This window comes from Onychostruthus taczanowskii, unplaced genomic scaffold (assembly GCF_017590055.1).
Source record: "Onychostruthus taczanowskii isolate IOZ18803 unplaced genomic scaffold, ASM1759005v1 scaffold21, whole genome shotgun sequence".
Taxonomy (NCBI): domain Eukaryota; kingdom Metazoa; phylum Chordata; class Aves; order Passeriformes; family Passeridae; genus Onychostruthus; species Onychostruthus taczanowskii.
Window position 1 is genome coordinate 6,009,444 of NW_024499351.1, and position 21,809 is coordinate 6,031,252.

A 21,809-nucleotide genomic window follows, 5' to 3' on the forward strand; every position below is an offset into this window, starting at 1 on the left:
AGAGATAAGAGCAACAAGCCCCAAGCAAAGAAATATTGCCTCATTATCGGAAAAGACAAATTTTCTTCCACCTCCTTTTCGTCTTTGAGGTGCCAAGAGGATTAAGGAGGAAAGTTGACAATAACCAGAGAAATCCCTAGTTTGAAAGGAATGTATGCATCACGTATGAGATATATGAATAGGCAATAGGCTGTTGCTTTTAAGGGTTAATCCTTTGTTAGCGAGCCATGCTTTTTTTTAGGAAAGCACCTGAATGTTCATATTCTTTGCTTTTATTGTCCTTTATTGTCCTAACTCTGATCGTCCAAATTCTTATTGCTCTAATTTGTATTACTACTTTTCTAACCATTTTATCACTATTAAACCTTTACAATTTTAAAACAAGTGATTGGCGTACTGCACAACACGACTCCCCTCCTGCAGCACCAACTCACCTCATTTTTGGCACGAGTGCTTTTGGCTTTCCCTAGCATGGCATTAACCATCCCAAGATATCCTTTTATCCTTCCAGGGCTTTCTGTGGGGCTGCTGTGTCCCAGGCAGTCGGGCAGTGCTGCCCAACAGGGCTGCAGGATTATCCCCCCTGGCCCCAAACTGAGCTTGCTTTCCTACCGATGTGTGAAAAACGCCAACCACTTGTTTTCAAAATGTTAAAAGTTGAATAATAATAAAATGCTTATAAAGATAGTAATAAATTTAGAGTAATAAAGATTTGGACAATTAGGACAATGCAAGACAATAAAAACAAAGAGTTATGGACAGTCCAAGTATCCTTCTCTGGGCAAAATAAGTCCGAAAAAGGACCCACGTTAACAGAGGATTAACCCTTAAAAGCAATAGCGTGTTGTATATTCATACATCTCATACTTGATGCATAAATTCCACTCAAAGAAAGGATTCTGTCTGGTCAGTGTCAACTTCTTCCTCTTAATCCTGACGGCAGCATCTTCATGGCTGAGCGAGGCAGGAAGAAGCTGGTTTATTCTGATAAGGGAGCAATAAATTCTTATTCTCGGAAAGATTTAGGTGCCCTGTGGCTGTCGGTGGGAGTAACTCATTCCTCTCTTTAAAAAAATACCATACATAGCATAGTTACTATTTTAACATTATGTTAATACCTAAAACTATATTTGACACACTACTTCAGAGAATTAATACAGCATAATTTTCTAACATACCACATATAATATTCATGTTAATATTTGCGAAAAGCCAATCATAAAGCACGTATTTCTCACACGACGGATCTGTACCCACGTGCACGGCTTTCCCAAGGAACATGCTGGCAACGGAGCAACTGGAAAGAGTGACCGCTGTTACACCCGAATTTACAATAATTTTTAAGGACGCTTCCAGAGCGCCGCCTGAGGGGTTTCCCCACAGAGCGGAGCGGCCTCAGCCCGCCCGGCGCTGCCTTCGGCACCGCTCCAGCCCGCGCCGCCGGGCCACGCAGCAGAGGGAGACGCGAGTCCCGCGGTTTCCATGTAGAACTGAACCGAAACGGCTTCGATTTATTAATTTTATTGTTTTTATTCGGCACCGAGCACCCCCGACGAAAGGCTCGCCGGCGCGCAAGGCATGCCGGGATTTGTGGTCCTGGCCGCGGCGCGGGGCGCGGCAGGGTGGGGACGCACTCTCGCTCCCTGGCGCGGTTTGACCCTTCCGCCGCCCCGTCCTCTCCCCCTGCCCCGCCCGTTGCCGCGACGCCGCTCGCCGCAGCACATTCCTGCGCGGACTGGCGGTGGGGAGGGAGGAGTCTTGCTTCCGGGTCTGCCCGTGCCGGCGCCTGAACACAAAAGTGAGATCCTTGGCTCGTCCCGGGCTCCTCTCCCACAAAAACGGCCCGTTCTCCGGCCTCTCACCGGTGTCCCAGTTTAGCAACGGCGCTCCGCTCGGATAGGCGGAGACCGCCGGGGACGGAGGCGGTGTTATTCAGGCACCGGTGTGGGCGGCCCTTAAGAAGCCGGGTGTAGAGGGAGGCCGGGGGCCTGCGGCGCCGCGCTCCCCGCCCTGAGATGCCAACCCGGCAGTCGGCGGCGCAGCTGCGAGCGCGGTGCGTGGGGCCCGGGGAGCAGGGCGGGCATGGGCAGCGCGGGGAGAGGGGCCGCGGCGCCGGCAGCTCTGCCTCACCGCACGGCACGGGGTGAGAGCCGAGTCTCCCCCGCGAGGCCGGGATGGGCTGGCGAAGGGGGGGATGGCGGGCGGTGGGAGTGCGAGTACCGGTGGCGCTGAGTCCCGCTGTCGCGCAGGTCCGCCCCTCGTGCCCCGCCGCAGGATGGAGTTCGAGCTCCTGGAGAACGATGTGCTGGAGTCGCTGGAGGACCTGGGGTACGTGTCCGGGGCTGGCGGTGCGGGCCGGGAGCAGCGGGCGGCCCCGGCACGGACACGGACACGGCGCCGCTGCCCGCCCTGCGCAGGCGGGGCCGCCTCGCTGCGGAGGGCCGCGGCTCTGGGCAGCGCCGGGAGTGGGCCCTTCCCGCCAGAGCCGCCCCCAGAGCGGGAACGGGGATGGTGCCCCAGGGCAGACGGGCAGGCTTTTGGCTGCACGGCCTTGGCGAGTGTGTCCCTTCTCCGTGCGGGCTGATCCCCTCGATTCTGGGATGCCATCTGCTCGGTTGCAGCTGCGTTCTGCACAGCGGCCCTAGGAGGGTGGGACAGGATAAAGAGATCGTCAGACAAGAAGGAAACTTTCAGGCTTCGTATTTAGTGTTGGGCGGGGAGGGGGGGGGTGTGAAGTAAAAAAAAAATTGCAAATGAGCAAGTGCTTTTCTTCTTTACATTTTTAAAAGGGTAATATAGCCCAGGAAACTTTTGCTGTGCAGACCTGTTACTTTGTCAGAGTCAGTAAAAGTTGCATAAGTATCAAAGGGAGAGAATGAAGTCCTGCTGTAAGCTCCCATGTCTGTAAACTGTTGAGAGTTCAGAGGACAGGCAGCTTCAATTTCACTTCTACTGCTGGTTCTATGCAGACAGCTGTATTTACTCACATTGGCCCCATTCCCATAAATCACTTTGTGGCTAGAGTCATTATGCTCTAACAAAGATTGTATTTCCAGGCTAAGTTAGTGATGATAGTTGCAAAGCTTGACAAGTAGGCTTCTGTTTTAGCAGGTATTTCTCTGACTGAAATGTAAAAAAGGCAGCTCTGCCACAATGAAAATACTGTGATTGACTTATTTTTTCTGTCATATGTTTAAAAGAATACTAATAGCTTGAAGGAGTTGTGATTTGTGCAATTACAGGACAGTGTTGTTGATTTTTGACATGAATAAGTAAAGCAAACAGTGAAAGTAGGTTAACAAATAAGTTATATGAAGCAAAATTGACAACAGTGAAAAAAAGAAAATTTGGAGGATGAAAGACATGAGACCTCAGCAATATTGGTAACAACTGGGAAAACCATTGCATGTGTCTAAAGGATTTCTGATTCTTGGTGTCTGGAAAGACTGGGGTGGTTGAGGCTTTCTGCTTTGGGCAGCAGCTCCGTGGTCTTCATGGTTCAACTTTTTCTCGTCAGATACTGAAGATATTCCTAATATATCACTTGATTTTTTTTTTTTTCTCATAGCATTACATGTTAGAGAAGTGTTTCTTTTTGTAATTGTGCTTGAGGTGTTCAGATGGTGGCCTCTTGTCTCGTAAATGAGTTTGCTGAACTGTTGAAAAAGCAAACAGATGGGATAGCACGATGTTACCAGAAGAGAGCGGAGCTCTGGAACATGTGCCATTGGCAGAAGCAGAAGGAAAAAGCTGCTTGCATTTAGGAATCTGCAAGTTGGATTATTGGCCAGATTGATGTGTAGCTGAAGTCATAATTATAAGAAATAACACACTCAAGATGTTGCCTCTGTTAAAGAAAAGGTACCTCTAGAAGATCTGAGCAGGGACTTAAATCCCAACCCTGCCAAAGCAGAAGGCTTGCCATTGCTTCCTTTCTACTTTGACCTATAACTGGATGCTTCCAGATGTTCCCAGAGCTGCACATGCAGGCCTGAGATGTCTGTGGGACGGGACTGGAGCTGCTCTGATTAGCCTCTTGAAGCCTCCAGCCTGAGTGCTCATGCACTGGGGTTGTAATACATGGGATTACACTTCCCACCAGCTGGCCGTAGATTAACTGTGTCACCAACCAAGCTGCTCTGTGAGGTAAAAGTTATTTTTGAGTGTGGCTTCTTCATTTTACTTGGCTGAAGCAACAGGCCACTACAGCGAAGGCCAAATCCTTTGTATGTGGTATTAAGCACAGGAGCAGAGTGAGGAGAATTTCATTTGAATTTGAGATGTTTTTTTTATTGCTGGGGTTGCCTGGACTCATTGGATTGTTGTGAGGTAGTGGGCGACTTCACCTGGAAGTTCCCAAGAGAGATTTTGTTTGGTTATGAGTACTCTTGGATGCCTTTCTCTTTTGGGGGCAGTATATCAAAATAATATTGTTCATGTTTTTTCTAAAATATTGAGATAAACTCTGACTTGTGCCTCAACCTGGTTAATGAGGCAGCCTTCTCCCTGCTCTTCATTCTCCCCCTGAGAGATTATCAGTACACAGATGTCCTGAAAACAATGTTTTCTAAGATCTGATCTGTAAACTCATGCTTTCTTTTACAAGGTCTGATTTTTGGCTTATTTTGCTGATGCAAAAAACCAACTCCATTAATTTTTCTTGTGTATATTTAGGAAGGTTGGTTTTTCAAGAGATTATATTGTTATGCAGATCACTTTTGTAATATTTCAGTTGAAGGCTTTGTTTTGTAAGGCAGCACTTTCATACGTGACAGGAAATGACAGGAAAGATGCACTTGTTCAACAGTAATTATCCAACATGTAGAGCTCAGGAAGGACTCTTTGAGACTGCAGTTGCCCTGGATAGGTCTGTTGTCAGTAGCATCTTCAGGAGGTGGAGGCAGAGAAGTTGCCACTGTAAATGGTAACATTCTCCAGGAGGAAACCTTTGATGATGATATGTTGTGACACAGTCTCTGTGGTGCTAAGTTACCGTGCACACAAATTCTGAGTTTACTTTGATGTTTTCAGTGTGGTTCTTGCTACAGTTCAGTCCAGGAATCACCATTCCATGAGATCAGCACTGCAGATGTGTTGTGGTTGTAGCTCTCGATACATATACCGCATGAAATAAATCTGTCAAAGGACATTTGCCACAGCAAACATTAATGAACTGTGCTTTTGTTTTACTTCTCAGTTACAAAGGTCCATTGTTAGACGACGGAGCGCTGGCTCAAGCAGTGTCCCATGGAGCCAGTTCCCCTGAGTTCACCAAACTCTGCGCTTGGCTGGTGTCCGAGTTACGGCTCTTCTGTAAACTGGAGGAGAACGTGCAGGCCACCAACAGTAAGTAGTCGTAACTCCAGCACAGGCATGCACTTCATGTGTGCTCTTGCATGCCACAGAGATTAGGGCTGGCCATATCTGTTGTACCAGGCAGTGTTGTCTGCACACTGTCACATTTTGGCTGTTTTCCACCTCAGATTTGCCTATTGAACAGCCAGTAGAGATTGAAACGATAATGGCAATCAAACAGTCTTTCTTCTGAAATTAGCTTTTTCTGTTAATTTTTCAGCCATATTGTTTTTTAAAGTTCTTCGATGGATTTAGGGAAACATTAATGCTAGTGGGGTTTTTACTACATCATGAGAATACTTTTATTTCAATGCTTCTATTTGTAATTTTGATGTCAGTATGCTGCTGTTCAAGGTAACATTCTCATGACTACAGTAACCATACCTTCTTTTTGCTCTTAGTTCCATTAACTCTGTGTTTGCTATTTGTTTGAATTTTTGAGAAGGATCCTGAAAATGATTGTTTTTCATTTTGGTAGAGGAAGCAAACCTTTCAGGTGGCTTTCAGGGAAAAAAAGTGAATTTTTGTCGGCTAGTCATGACAATCTACAAGATTAGATTATTAAATTGGTGTGATAACCCATATTCCTGAATATCCAATATATTAACTCATAATGTCTTTATGAGCTTAGCTTTGTATTTGCTCAGTGGCCAAAGGTTGCTGCCTTTTACCTCAACATCTGTTACTTTCCTTTCTCTCTGTTTTTGACATATTCATTCTTTCTTCTTTGAGTGTATTTCATATTCTTTCTCTGCAACAATACAGTATCTCCCCCCTTCCAGTAGTATAAGGTTCCTATTCTTTGTTTTGTGTAAAAATCCAATCCAGAAGTCTTCCAACACCTATCTCAAATTCTTTAAACCACAGTGACAGAAACATGTTGGCTGGAGTACTGTGAAGTCCTGCCTTCATTTTGTATGTCTTGAGTTTAGGAATAACAGACACTTGGAGTTGAAGTCTCTTTTCAAAAAATAAAAAATGTTATTTCTCATCACTTTTTTTTTTTTATTCTAACAAATTCTGATTAGTTTCAGTAATTTTTGACAGAAATATCAGACAAAAGTTTGGTTTATGTGACTTACTTATTTTTAAAGGATATTGATGTGAAAAAAAATCAGTTGACAAATGTGAGCTTACAGGCAGAAATAACAGGAAAAAGTGAGAACTCATAAGCCATATTTATTATTCACGATCGTTTTTAATTCATTGTAGAAGTTGCCAGTGCCTGTCTGTTGTAGCTTGGAAAAGCTGTTAGTGTAACAAAATTTTGTATTGATGGAGCATATCATGGTTCCAGATGGGTTGTGCTTGTCTTGGAGGAAACCCAGGAAATGCACTTGGCCTCCATTAAAAATGGGTCTTAATGTTAAATGGCAACTTGAGCAAAATAGGTATTTTTTTAAATAGCTAATTCATTCTAATCATACCACCTATATATTAGCAGTGAATGAATTATTATTCTTGTCTTTCTAAGGTCCAAATGAAGCAGAAGAATTTCAGCTTGAAATGAGTGGGTTGCTGTCTGAAATGAACTGTCCATATGCGTCACTAACATCGGGAGATGTGACAAAACGCCTTCATAATCAAAAGAACTGTCTCTTGCTGCTTAGTAAGTTAAAAGGGTGCTTGCAAGGAAACCTGATTTTCTGCAAGATTTATAGTACTGTTTCTTACACTTAATGAGATTTTGGTTACTTTACCACAATGTACTACACTGTAGTTACCTAAAAATATGCATTATTTTTGCTGTAGTTTACAGCATCAAAGTATTCTACTTCTGGGTTTACCAGTCAATATGTACCCAGTATATGATGGAAAATATGTGAGTGTTAACCTTTTTCACTTTCACGAGCAAAGAGCCTGTCCAATTGCTTCTCAAAAGGCACAACAAAGAGGGAATTATTTGAAGACTTCTGCCAGAATTTAGCCACTCAACTCTACTTAGCATGGTTGTAAAAATGACCACTAACATTGGACAAATCATAATTTTAGAGGCTCCCAGTGTGATGAGTTGCAAGGTGCAATAAAACTTGAATTTTCCGACACTGGCAGCAGTTGGAATTGTTAAGAAAGAAAGAATGTTTTATCCCAACTCTTAGTTCTTTTGATCAACGTCCTTAGTAAATAGCTTCACTGTTGCTTTCTCCTGATTGAAAGGAAATTAACATTAGCAATGGTGATGTCTTTCCACCCATCAGATCTCAATAGCTAAACTGTTTTTTTTCCTTATGAAATGTTAGAGGAGAAGAAATAGTACTTGAATTTGTAAAAGTTGTGTGATACTAATTCACATTACAATAAAAAAATACAAGCTTGAGTTAGAAACTGTAGTACTAATTTTAATCTGATTTTAAAATCAAGATGAGTTAATGTTTTGTTTGCCTCCTCAGTTGCTGCTGATTCTTTAACTTTTCAAAACAAATTTAGTTCTGCCTTCTTCTGAGATACAAGAAATTATTTACAGAGTACGTTCCTGTATTTCAGCAGTAGGAGAAAGATAATTAGACTTAATCTGAATATTTCTTATAGTATGTTTAAAAATGTCAGGTGCAGTGAGGTACTTGTTTCATTTAGAATAGTTTGTAGCTCAAACAATCTTCTCTTCAGCTTGTTTTCTGTAAGCCAAGCCATTCAATAAATTTGGCTTGTCTGTGACACACAGTTTATCCCAGAGGTCCTTTGTGATGTACATTTTGGTAATATAAGGCCGTGTTCAGGCCGTGCTAATGAACTCTGGTATCCCATCTGGCAGGAATGCTGTGTTTACTGTCAAATGTGGAATTGCAATAGTGCCAAATTCCTTTTCTGTGTACCACCATAGTTGCATGGCTTTCTTTAGCTAAGTGAACCTATTAGGTATCCTGTTGTATGTGAGCCATAAAAGTATTTTTTCCAGGAGAAACAGGATAACCCTCTGTAGTGAAATGTCAGGGTATTTTGCATTTTAATGAAATGCAGCACAGTTTATGCCACTTGGAAGATGTAGCAGTATTGCTGGGAGATGAAAGCACCAAATAAACCCAAGTAGTCAGGACTGATTGTCCTAATGTGCAGCATCACTAGAATACAATGTTAGGCATGAGCATCTGCAAAACAGAAAGTACAAGAGTTTCAGACTGGTTCAGAAAAGTTGTGCAAAAAAAGAATTGCTATCTAAAGAACATTCATCTTAGTGAGAGACTTAAAATTTTCTGTCATTGTTAGAGGAGGTTGAAGGTAGCTTAAATGTGATCTCTACATTTTTGAAACAAGATTCTCCTGCTAGTTTCTTTTTCAGTAGGCCTGAAAAGAGTGTGAATAATTGAAAGTTCAGTGTAAGAAAAACCTGTATAAAGTGTTGCTGAAAGAACTTGCAAAGGATGCTTCAGTGTTTTACATATTCTAAGAATCTTTTTTTATAAGGTATTCTGTATCTTTAGCAGATGACATTCTAGAGATCAGTAAAATGCTGTGTTCTTGATATTTTTATCTGTCCAGTTTCATAAATAATAATATTCTTTTGTGTATCTGTGGGTTTACTTCCCTGCTCACAAGTGTGTCTGCAGGATCAATTTTTCTTATTTTTAGATGTGTTTGTGTATGTTATTGCTATGGTCACACACTATGATTAACGAGAAAAGTATTGTTAAACTTGTGGGTTTTTTTTTTAAATTCAAACCTTAAAGTTGTGACACCTGCAAACAAAGGCTGTTTATATAATTGTAAATTTATATTGCTGTAAATGACACCTGATGCTGAAATTCTGGGCATGTACTGTGTTCAGAAATTGTGATTTTGATTTTTCTCTTTTTGTTTGATGAAGGAGTTACATGTAATAGTAGGCTCTTACAGTTCTGATATTGAAGAAAACTTCAGCCATTCTAGCTTCTATTTAATCAGTTACAGCCTTCCTTTCTGAAGTCACTGTAAACATGAATTCTCAATAGTACTTCTCAGTGGGATTATTCTTCCATTCTGCCTTTTGTGTGGGCAAGGAGAGGAGATTCATCTGACCTTTCACTTCTCTCTACTTGTTACCTTGCTTGTTTCCTAGAGCCTCAAGAAGTGCTTGCTTCTCTACCCTAAAATGCACATCCCAGTCCCTCCTCCTGCTTGTTTCCATGTTCCTAGTGTCTTGTCTTTGCTGGGCAAAATCTGAAGGAAAAGAGCTGTGCTCTGTTGAACTCTGGGATTAATACTTGCTGGAATCATAGGGATTTTTTCCAGGCTTTAGTTGGTTGTACAAAACCTTTCCTCTGTTTGTTGTGTTTCTAGCTCAGTAATTTAAACATGAATGTTCTGTAGACACAAAATTTCTATCCCTCACTCTATCCAAAACAATCAGTTTGCACATTTGTTGGTTGTAAGCACTTGAGTTTTCACTGGCTCTAAAATAACTGGTTTATATCTGATGGTTAAATCTAATTTTTTTTTACCCCAGCATACCTCATCTCTGAACTGGAAGCTGCCAGAATGCTGTGTGTGAATGCCCCTCCTAAAAAAGCCCAGGAAGGGGGTGGCAGTGAAGTCTTTCAGGAGCTAAAAGGCATCTGTATTGCTTTAGGCATGTCCAAGCCTCCTGCCAACATAACCATGTTCCAGTTCTTCAGCGGAATTGAAAAAAAAGTAAGATCCAAAGGAAGAAAAATTTGAATATTTATGATGTTATTGTTTTGATGGAAAATAGTTCTGCCACCTGGGCAAGATTTCTTTTGTGAAACTCCAGTGTTTGAATTGTGAAGGAGAGTTAATGTGTTTTACTGCGTATACAAAGGGTCAGAATTCTGAAAATTGTTTTAAAGGCTTTTTCCAAGCCAAGACATGAGGTCAGGGACTTGCTATCATTGCTTTCCAGGGTGACTGCTCTAGGTTTTGATGCCATCACTTGTTGCAGAAGGCATAGCAAATGCTCATCTTAGGCCTTAGGAAGACTGTTAAAGAGAAATGCTTTTCAAGGAATGCACTTAAACAAATTTATGTGGTAACCTAATGTTTTAAAGATGTTTTGGTTAAAAGGTGGTGTAACTAAAGTAAAACTTAAGACCTTCTCCCTCAAACTTCATGTTGAAGAGAAATGTTTTTCAAAAAATGCACTTAAATTTGTATAGGAACCTAATGTTTTAAAGATGTTTTGATTAAAAGGTGGTGTAACTAAAGTAAAACTTAAGACCTTCTCCCTCAGACTTCAATATTTCTTGTGATTCCATTTATTTTTATTCCTTACATGTGTGTATTCTCCAGGCTTTTGTGTTTTGTTTTGTTTTTCTTTTTTTTTTTTAAAGATAATTTTGAGTAACTTTTATAAATCAGAGAAATTAAATGGAGTAGACTGTCCTGTACACAGACCAATGGTCGGGGACAGAAAGCTTTTAAATTACATTTAGTGACTTAATTTTCAGGATAGGGGAGAGCAGAACAGCAGAATACAGCCCTTAACTTTAAAGAACAGGTATGGGTCCCTTCTAATGCAGAATATTCTGTGATTGCAAAGCTCCTTGAAACACTTTTGGAGTTTGACAGACCTTTTAGTTGCATTTTACTTAAACAAAACCAAGAAACCGAAAATAGTGTTTTGTTTCTATGCAAGATATCAGTTTGGTTTGAGCTGTTTAAGAAGAGGAGGAACATTGTTTTCCATTAGAAGTCCAAGGTGTAGAATGAAAACAGTTTGTTTTCTGGTTTTGGAATTATTATAGGCACTACACAGACACATAAGAAATGCTGTGCTTTTTTGTAATATAAAAGGTAAAAAATAATAATGGGCAATACTTGGAAGCATTGCTATTGGAAGAGACTCTCTGAAAATACATAATATAAAGTAGATTAAAATCCTTTTAATCTGGGGATTCTCTTTGTGTTTTCATAATGTACTTCTCTTACATTGTCTAGTAAGGTTCAATGCATATTCTCTCAGGGAGTTAAATAAACCTTCCTCCTCTTTAACCATGCTTACAGTGTAATGAAGTGCAATCAGAAGTTTTTAACCTACAGCTTTAGTAGAAATTATATATAAAGTAGAAATTATATATAATTTATATATATAATCTGAGTACTTCACATTTTAGCAGTATTTGGAAATGGGAAAGTAAAGCTGACTAATAACTGAAAAGGTTCTTTCACTTTGTGAATGAAAATACATTACAGTGTTCTTGTTTTCAAAAAGTGAGTCTTAGAATGGCAATATTCTGATTTAATGAGTGAAAATCAAGCTAACTTTTCCTTTACATACATGTTGTACAGTTTGGAATAGGATCTTTATGTAGTTGACTCTTTGTTAATGATCCACCACATTAAAAAAAGGAGCTGCTGATGCTTGAATGAACAGCCCCTGCCATTTGAAAGCACTTAGGTTTAAAATCTTAAATAAATTTGTCTCAGTACCATTGGAAAACCAGGTCACTGAATGTGTTATATCACATGCTGGATTGAACAGGTTGATGGTTTTTTTTTCCAAACTACTTTGGAAGTTTTTGCCATTGCCACTCCATTTCTTCCTCCTTGAAGTCCTAAGAAATTTTGAGATGAGATAGATAATTTGTGTCCAAACTCCTAAAATGCTAGAGTTAAAATTTCATACTAAAGATTTTTCTCCTTTTGATTGTAAAGAGGGATCCTTCTTTGGGCCACGTTATATTTTATATCATCTTAAAATAAGCTTTTTGATGCATATGTGGGTTATTTTCTGGATTAAAGAGATGATGTGTAGAATAATCCCTCTGGCTTCAAGAGTAGCAGTACCTCATGGTGTCTTTGTTTTTACTGCTGATCTAATCTGTACTCCCTTCTCGTAATTTTTAAATTGTTATAGCTGAGACTACCAGAAATCTAAAAACAGTTGCTTTCCAAAAGAAGTGTGCTTGGCTCTCTGTTCCAGAGAAAGTAACTTGGTATTGGAGGTTGCTGTGTCATGCTTTTCACTGTGCAACAGTCCTCTCCTTTAATTTGAATCTTGAAAAACTATTTTTTTTAGCCAAAGCTTATATTTTTATATGTCTCCTAACAGCTGAAGGAAACTCTAGCAAAGGTTCCACCTAATCATGTTGGAAAACCTTTATTAAAGAAACAACTGGGACCAGCTCACTGGGTGAGTAGTTGCATGTATTAGAGCCCATTTCCCTTTTTCAAGTGTACAAAGTATTGATCCTGATTCTATCTGTTGCAAAATTATTTTTCTCTTTCTGAAGATGAGAAGATAATTTCTTGCAGTATAATGTATATGTGCAACAAATGTGCAGCAACTGATAAGATCTTAGACTCATGAATCTCTAGGTCCAGGTGCAGGCTAAACTTTTCCAAAATGAGAGACCTGCAGTGATGGTGCTGACCAGCATGCTTGTGCAGTAGCTTAAACCTTCCTCTCCTGCCCTTTACCAGCACTGTGTGTGTGACCTAGTCCTGATGAGATGGTGTCATGTCTGCTTCTGGGCCTTCTTTCTAGCTGAGCTCTGGGTCTGTTCGCAACGTCCCCCTCTTTTTGTCACTTGCAGTAGTCTGCTTCCTTCATAGCCTCTCCAAGAGGCAGCGAGTATGCAGGTAGGAGCTGGGAGAGACCTTGTGCACCCAGGCTGCAGAGCTGTGATCTTCCCCAGTTGGGATTTGTCACCTGCTGTAGTCACTGCTGCTGCACCAAGCTCAAAGCTATGGCTGCTGCTGCTGCAAGACTTCAGGTCTCTCTTGTCTCTCTCACTTAAGGCTGAAGCACATCTTCCCCCAGCAGTCTGCTTCCTTCAGTGTTTGTATTGTTGAGGCTGAAGGTGGGCCCCGCTGCCCTCCCTCCAGCCAGGCCTCTTTAAATATACATATTATTTCTCTAATGGTGCATATCTCACCTGCTGCTCTAACTAAACAACTGTCTGCTACCAGGTGTTGCTCATGATGACTTTTTCCTCTAGGGCACTTTGTTGTTTTGCCTGTATGTAGATTGTACTTTAGTCAAGATCCTCTTGCAGTACTTTACTTACTTACTTACACAGGACTTTATCTTTGCTCTGTCTTTATCCTTAAGCTTTCTACTTTTTAAGAAGGCATGGACATCCTGTTTCTTAGGAGTTATGTATGCCCTTGCTTCAGCTTGTTGCTGATAGTATCTTCTCACCTTTGTTTCTCTGTCCTTGTGGATGTTGAGAAGTGCCTCAGCAGTATGTGCAGTTTTTGTGCTGTTAGAAATGGTAGAAGGCTGAACATGAGCCATGGAAGCGTCAGGAAAATAACAGCAGGCACAGCTTGGCTGTGAGTCCATTTGACAAGGTAGATTAATTGCAGTCTTAAGCCATGCATATTAGCTTTGTGTTACACTCTATTCCATACACATAGTTTATTAAGTAGAAACACTTTAATCTATAGATTGTTTGCAAATTTTTGTTTCAGGAAAAAATTGAAGCAATTAATCAAGCCATAGCCAACGAATACGAAGTCCGAAGAAAACTGTTAGTCAAACGTTTGGATGTTACTGTGCAATCCTTCGGCTGGTCAGACAGAGCTAAGGTACTGACAGCTTGCTGTGAAGTTCTGGTTGATGGTAACCCTTTATAATAAGTATCTCTGGAAAACTGCATCATTGTTTTGTCCTTCATGAGTCAAAAATAAGTTGTCTGGCTTTGAGTTTCTAAATAAGTTTATGACAGTGGAAGATGAATAAAAATATTTTACTTAAAACTGTTGGATTTTAAATCAGTCTGTCAAATGAGAAGTCAGAATGTGTGTAACTATACACCAAAGCCACTGGAAAAAGTAGAGATTACTGATCCAGCTGTGTTCAGAGCACCATAATGTGAACCACTAAGTGCTGTGTCTTGTGTTATGGTAGAAAAGCACCTTCCTGTTGGCCATTCCTTATCTTACTTTGTGCTGTTCACAGTGATCAGATTTCCATAGCTCAAAGTGTGTCTGCAATCACAACTCCACAGATGCACGTGAGAAAAGCTGCTAAGGCACTGCTTGTTCTTACCTTAGAGACAGGGGAATGCTTTATGGGCTTCACTGAACCACACAAGTGGCTGTGACATGAGATCTGTTCTCCATTGAGTACATGATACATATTCTGCTTTTAGAAATAATTACATGATTTCCCTATTTCCTATGTCTCAGAAATTACAGAATTTTAAAAAATAGTACATATAATTTATTTTCCAGGACTAAACCAGATCTGCTAACATGGTGTTAAGTATACTGCTGACAGTGTTTGAGATAGAGTTATTAGTGCTAAACTGTGACACATAGAATCACTGAGTGTTTTTCTTGATAAGTGTTTTTTCAAAAAGCAACTATACTTTATTCTTAAACTGTGACCTGTCTCATTTTGCTTTGTCATCTGAGCAGGACTTCTACTGGTGTACTCTCTATTAAACCTTGTATTCTTCAGGCTTTTTAGTAGATGACTGAAGAACTAGCTGACTGTTTAAATATTTTAATAGTGAACAAAAATGAGCAAAAGTGTGAATTATGTTTTAAAAACAAGGATTTCTAATTGTCTTACAGCTCTGGCATCTTTATCCACGTGGTTTTGTGTTTTTTTTCCTAGGAATTCTCAGATACTTTTGAACTTGACTAGCTACACAAAATATTTTCACAAAACCCACAGATTGTGTATATGCATTTATATCTATTAAAATGCAAATATTTTTTTAGAAGCATAACAATACAAATTTGGAGAATGTTGCTGTAGTATTCCAGACATACAATAGAGTTTGTTTTAATGGTAACTTTTAGCAAGATGATAATTTTTTTTTATTTGACAAGTATCAGAATATAATCGTATGACTAAATAGCCACTTCTCCAGATAGTGGAAACACCAGGGGAAAAATAACCTCTGGCAGTCTGTTATTAGGGATTTTTTTTAAACTTAAAATTTCAAGTTTCACCTAAAACAGTATCATAGGACCAATATATTGTTCTCAGAGCTCAGTCAAACTTACCAGGGAAAAACACACAAGTACTACAAAAACACACTGGTGAATACTTTTGCTTCTCCTACCTTTAGCTAGTGCCATATTCCAGTTTTCTGCCTTTGGATGGAAAACAAGATTTTTTTAGGATTTTAAAATGTGCTTCTAAGTTTTTGCACTGTTAAGAGATGTTGGAAAGCCTGGTTTGCCTGTCCCCACTGCCATCATCTGCATTCAGATGGCAATCTGATTTATCCTAACTGCATAACACACTGCATGCACTCTGTTGATAACTGAAGAGAGATGTAACTTGTGTGGTAACTCCTGTGTGGTAGCACAGCCTTCTCCTGTGTCTCAGCTGGAAAACTTTTGAGGTGTTCAAGAAAGCCAGAGTGGTTAATACTGAAAGGCAGTAGAAGAAGAGACATTGCATACAAGGCAAAGTTGAGTGTGGGATCTCATTTCTAGCTCTGCCAGGCCTCTTGGTGCCTTGTCTTTGTGAAGAAGCTGACTGGAATGAAGAGTGAAATGACTTAACAGGACCTTTTTCTGCTGATAAGTGCTGGAGATGGGGTGATGCTGGCCCAGCTGGAATTGGGTGCAGGTCAGGGTGAAGGCACAGAAGGCAGTCTGGAGGCTAAATACAGATGTGTTTCATTTTCGGTGTCTTCTGGATTTTAGCAGTAATTCATGTAACTATATGGCACACTTCTATTCTGTGTTTGACTGCCTGGGAGTAATACAGTCTGCATGTATATGTTCTTGAAATTGTCAGCTCATTGGTGTCTTGGCATTCCAGTCAGAATTGTGTTTCCTATTTACTTAAGAAATTAATGTGACAAATGCTAGTTTGATTGAAGTAATCCTCAGTTATAAAGTGGTTCCCACTGATTTTATGTTAACTTTTTGTTCTATTTGCAGCAGTGGCTTGTTACTCAGTGCTGATTTAATTCTTTCATGAGATGTCCCATTGCTTTAACTGACTGGGTTTTATTTTTCTTTGCTCCAACAGAGTCAAACAGAAAAACTGGCTAAAGTCTACCAGCCAAAACGTGCCCTCTTATCTACTAAGTGCACTATATCAATTGCAAATCTCTTGGCAGCTCGGCAGGATCTGTCAAAGATTATGAGAACGAGCAGCGGATCCATCCGAGAGAAGACTGCATGTGCCATTAATAAGGTACCTTTGGTGACAAATGTCTTGTTCTTTTAGGAATATTTAAGTAACTTGAATGTAGTAATAAATCCCTTTTTTTTTCGTCAGGATTGTAAGTGGAATTTGGAAATAAAGACTAAGAAACTTGGTGTTTATATATTGCAGATAATGCATCAGTTGTGTCCATCATTGTGGACAGTTTCAGCTGTTGAGGTTCACAGTGTCCCTTCTCTGGGGCAGTAAAAATTGCTGAAATACCTTGGGTTACTTTCAGTGGGAGTAGGCATGCTCTCTTTTGCCAGAATTACTGAAGCCATTACCCTACTGCTACCTGATTCTGTCACCGTGTCTAAAATAGCATCTACATAGTAACTGTATTTCTGGTCTATGTAAATAGAATATACTAAAATCACAAGGCAAGGATCCCACAAATTAGATTGCCTTGGGTACATAAATAGATTACAGACAAGTGTATAGTTCTAATAATGACATGGGAGAAAAATGACTTAGAGTAAAGAATTTGCCTTGTTTCAAAAATTATGATTTTACAAGAGTAGTAGGCTCAAAAAAGTATATATGCTGAACTTGCAGCTCAGTAGCTATGTACAGCAGCATACTTGGTGCTTTAAAATTGTGGAGATAGGTGCATGTTCTTCTACCTTTTGAGTACCAACTGTACCTCTGGTAAAGTTCTAATTAATTTAGGAGGGAACAGCGGTGTGCTGATTTGGCCACAGCCCATGCAACCCAAATAATTTCTGCACCTTTTTAGTGTTGTTGTTGTGAAAGAAATGAAGTAGTAAGACAGGTTGACTGTGTCATCAGACTGTATGTATGTTTTAGTAGGAATGCAAGTGCTGCCCTGCTGCTGATGTATAATCTGTTAATTTATCTCCATTATCAATATTAAATGTTTTCCAAGACAGCAGCATGAAATAGCAAAGTGGCCTACTTCCAATGAAATTCCGTTGTTATGTTGCTTCAAAACTTCAAGCAGTACAAATGTCCTGTCCCATGTTGCCTTGCTAAATTTTTAAGGTCACACCATCCTTAGACAGGTAAAGACCTCTAAAGTCTTGTTCCACTCTGATTGGTGCTGTCTCACACCTGTCTGTTGTTAAGTCTCTGCATATCCTCACTGAAAAATAGGATTTTTTGCCCTTTATTTACCAAGTCAATGGCTTCTACAGGAACTCGGAGCACTAGTTAGGAGAGCATTGTACTTGTGCTTATTTGAGTTTAGCACTCTGCAGTAATAAAGAGTTGAGTGAAAGACTGTGTTGGTGCTGCCTGTGGTGGTGTGCCTGCTGTTTGAACACAAAGCACAGGTCTCCTGACTTGTCTTGTTAGCAGTGCTTCAAGTACTAGTTAATCCCTGTTTAACTTTTATTAACTGGACACAGAGGTGTGTCACATTAAAACACACAAAATTTGCCTGGATGTAAAAGTGTTGGAGTGGGTGTTGTCTGTGGTGTGTGTCAGTAAATGTGACTCTTGTGTGAGGTGTCACAGCTCCTACGGCAGTTTTCCCTTTCCCTTTGCAGGTGCTAATGGGCAGAGTGCCTGACAGAGGAGGAAGGCCCAATGAAATTGAACCCCCACCTCCTGAGATGCCACCATGGCAGAAAAGACCAGAGGGTGGCTCACAGCAAGGCGGTGGCAGAGGAGGCAGAGGTGGCTACGACTCTTCCTATGGAGGGCGGGGAGGCTATGACCACGGGGGTCATGACCGAGGAGGAAGAGGAGGCTATGACTCATCCTACGGAGGGCGAGGAGGTCATGAACAAGGAAGCCATGATCGAGGGGGACGAGGAGGACGTGGTGGTTATGATCATGGTGGCAGAGGAGGAGGAAGAGGAAACAAGCTTCAAGGAGGCTGGACAGATGGCGGAAGCGGTGGCTACCAGGATGGCGGCTACAGGGAGAGCAACTACAGAGATGCAGGTTTTCAAACAGGTGGCTACCATGGCGGTGGTGGCTACCAAGGAGGAGGCTATGGTGGCTACCAGTCGTCTTCTTATTCTGGAAGTGGCTACCAAGGGGGAGGTGGTGGTGGTTACCAGCAAGACAACAGATACCAAGATGGTGGGTCCCACAGTGACCGAGGGGGTGGGCGTGGAGGAGGGAGGGGTGGCCGTGGCGGTCGCGGTGGCCGAGGAGGTCAAGGAGGTGGCTGGGGGGGCAGAGGTGGACAGAATTTTAATCAAGGAGGGCAGTTTGAGCAGCACTTCCAGCATGGAGGTTATCAGTATAATCAATCTGGCTTTGGACAAGGAAGACACTTCACCAGCTGAGGCTGCTAAAAATTTACACTTCAGCAGAGCTCACATAATAGAAACCTGGTTTCAGAGGCCTGACTTAAATGCTGCTTGAATTAGTACAGGTATGTACACAGCAGGTGGAATCTCTCTGGGTGGGATGTTTTGCATAGAGCAAAGCACAATTTCGTGTGGACAAAAATTGTCCACACCCCACCTCTACCTGTCTGAAAGAAAGACATTGCCACTACCCCTTGCACCCTAAACATCAACTAATAGCCATGCTTTTTGGATGTTGGACTGGTTCCCTCTGCTCAAAACACTTTTGTTCTAAATATGCCTGTTGTGTTTGCCTTCTATTTTGATTTGGAGAAACACCAAGACCTGTCCAATTTGTCTGTTACAGTACACAGTAGAACTTCTACATTTTGCCCCCCAAACCATTGTTGAGTTACATGTTCCAAACCAGTCTGGAGTGTTGCTTTTCTTCTTGCTGACCTCTTGTTTCAGTCACGATGCCGTTACAGCGCGTGTGTGCGCGCACGGGGAACTCCTCTGCCAAGCGGGGTTTTGTGTTATCTGAGCTCTGCTGTGGATGCCATGTTCAGTAGCCTTATCTCCTGCTAAACCACGTTTTCCCACCTGCTCAACTCTGAAGACTGACCGCCGCCAAAATCTGCAAAGATCATTTCAAACTAAGCTAAGTTGTGAACCGATAGTGTGTGTAGGCCTGTAGTTAGGTGTAGCAATTCAAACTGACCTGCATCCATCCAAAACAAGTTGCTCCTCCTCCAAACCTAATTTTTACTTGAAATCAGCTAGAAGAAATGACAAACTGAAGTTTATTTTATTTGCAAGTTAAATACCACTGGCTCAGCAAATCTAGAGCAATTTGTTTTGGGGGTTGTCTTTTTAAAGAAATGCACTACGGCCTTGGAAGATTAGTTCCTGCCTGGAGGAAGCCCTTTTATTATTGCTGCAGAAAACAAAACCTGGCTGAGTTTGGTGTTCTAATGTTTGGGTTTTTTCTTTACTGAAAGCCACATAATGCTTCTTGCTGGGTTTTTTGTGTACATAAACATTGTCAAAAAGCTGTGAAAGAAAATGGCTGAAGGTGTGCTGTTGTATAAAAGGTGAGCAATAAAGGTGTCTGTATGTTCTGTTTGCTTTAGTTTCTTTTCTTTGACAGTAAAAAGTGGTTGATACAATAGCTGGGAATTCATGGGGATTTCTGTCTTCATCTCATTTTTATATTGTAATCTATTTTATATTTTGTAGTTGTCCCAGCTGTACCATGCATTCTGCCCTTTGAGGGGCTGTCAGAACAGCAGCAGGTGGGAGGAACTGGTCTTCAGTTGCTCTGACTTTTGTTCTGTTCCTCCCTCTGAGCTGGTGTAGCAGCTCGTAGTACTCTCTCTTGCTGTGTGAAGTTATTCTTAGGCTCTGTGAGCACGTGTCTCCCAGGTTATGCTCCTGCATGCCATGTGAACTTGGTATGCTGCTTCTGGGAACTTCCTGATGCTCTCCAGCCTTGTGGAAATGTAGGTTCATGCTCAGATCATTGCAGCAGAGGCTGTGATGATGGCAGAGGCTACCTGTTGTGTCCTCAAGGATGAATCCAGATTGATGCAGGCAGGAGGAGTTCCTTGGCTTACAGTAATAGCATGAGTATGAGAGTATCTCTGTAATGCCAGTGTTGCTGTAATTCAAGGTAGTGATGTAAATAAGCTAAAAACCGTAATTTAGAACTGATTTGCCTGTATTTCATGCCACAATCAACCTGAAAATCTGTTTGATTTATTACAGCCACTAGGTGCTGCTAGTGATTCACGGGTTTGGACCAAAGGTCCCTGAGAAAGGCACTTGGGAATCTGACTTAATGGCTTTTCTCCTTTAGTGTTTCAAGCAAATTTAACAAGCCTGATGAGGGAAAAGCTTTCTGTATTGAATCCAGGTCTTTGAGGATCACTGATACAGATCTATCTGTGCCTAACACCTTTCAAATTATCAGCATCTAAAACTGAGTGTTGCTGCTTCACAAAGGTTTATTGATGATTTCTTACAGCAGCAATCTCCAGAGAAGGTGTCTCCCCTGTAATATTTTGTCATGACCATTAGCTGGTGACTAGCTGCATTTCTGCATAAATAATTAGTGGGGTTTTTTTTAAGAATTAGGGTTCCTACAGTGGGGTCAGTCCTTGACTAGCAAATGCAAAGATAGTGACAAATTAAAAGAGCCTTTTGCTGGGAATGTAGTCTTTTCAAGCTGACAGCTTCTGCTTTTCTTCACACACCTCACTGCAAAGAGGATGGTGCTTTCTGTCAGTGCATTAAGAGTGCTGTACTCGTTCCTAGCAAGAGGGAACTCAGGAGGTGCTTCAGAGAGCCCCTGCTGGAGTTACATCAGCACCTTCAGAGCTTGCTTTCTGTGCCAGAGCTGCCAGTTGCTCTGCAAGACTAGCTGTTGCTGCAGTGGAGAGTCTCACCTTTGCACACTGTGACATGGTGAATTGATGCTGGGGTGGGGTAGGAGCTTCCCCTTCCTCCTCCCAGATAGCTTTTTTGCATCAAAATACATTCCTTCTCCTCCTTCCTCTTCCAGGACTTAGGGTAAGCCAAGTCCCAATTTATTCCTGTTTGAGGGGGAAAGTTAAAAAAAAAAAAATCAGAAGTCAAAACCAGGAGGCTTTACTCTTCCAACAGGAAAGAAAACACTTTGCTTCTGCCAGCTGTTGTTGTTTTTCCTTACTCTATTGTTTCCTCTTGGTGTGCTGTGACTTCTTTGTTCCCCAGAGAAAACAAGCTTTGTGTATGTGGAGAGAGCAGCTTTGATTAATGAAAGCAAACAGGCACTGCTTTGTTATTCTCTGTATGATGCTCTGATATTTGCTGTTTTCCAAACATGATTTCTACACTGCTGCACTGGGAGGAATCTCTTAAATAGAAGCTGGGAGAAGAGAGATGGGTTGTGGATGTTATTAGACTGTGGTGGATTGGATATACATGTTTGATTTCATTGTGCATCATGATCAAAAGCAGAACTCCAGCAGATTAATAGGGCAAGTAAGCAAGCAAAGGGAACAGTGTTTTTCCTCTTGGCCTTCCTGTTCTTGCCACTCTTCTCCTACAAGCTGTAGGCATCTTGTTCTGTTTTTTCCATCTGCCTTTTTTTCCTC

The 21,809-nt window shown here is 41.3% G+C and overlaps 1 protein-coding gene across 3 annotated transcripts; it reads left to right on the forward strand.

Moving 5' to 3' along the window:
• Window positions 1-1,599: 1,599 nt before the first annotated feature.
• Window positions 1,600-19,793, forward strand: FAM98A (family with sequence similarity 98 member A). 3 transcript variants are annotated; one of them, XM_041404417.1, is made up of 9 exons: window positions 1,600-1,798; window positions 2,250-2,328; window positions 5,198-5,346; window positions 6,830-6,964; window positions 9,776-9,960; window positions 12,338-12,418; window positions 13,702-13,818; window positions 16,232-16,399; window positions 17,920-19,793. In XM_041404417.1, the coding sequence occupies exons 2-9, from the start codon at window positions 2,276-2,278 to the stop codon at window positions 18,667-18,669; spliced, it is 1,638 nt and encodes a 545-aa protein (XP_041260351.1). In that variant the 5' UTR covers window positions 1,600-1,798; window positions 2,250-2,275; the 3' UTR covers window positions 18,670-19,793. The 3 variants fall into 3 exon arrangements, with proteins under 3 accessions (XP_041260351.1, XP_041260353.1, XP_041260352.1); XM_041404419.1 differs by lacking the exon at window positions 1,600-1,798 and adding an exon at window positions 1,832-2,053; XM_041404418.1 differs by lacking the exon at window positions 1,600-1,798 and adding an exon at window positions 2,124-2,143.
• Window positions 19,794-21,809: the final 2,016 nt, after the last annotated feature.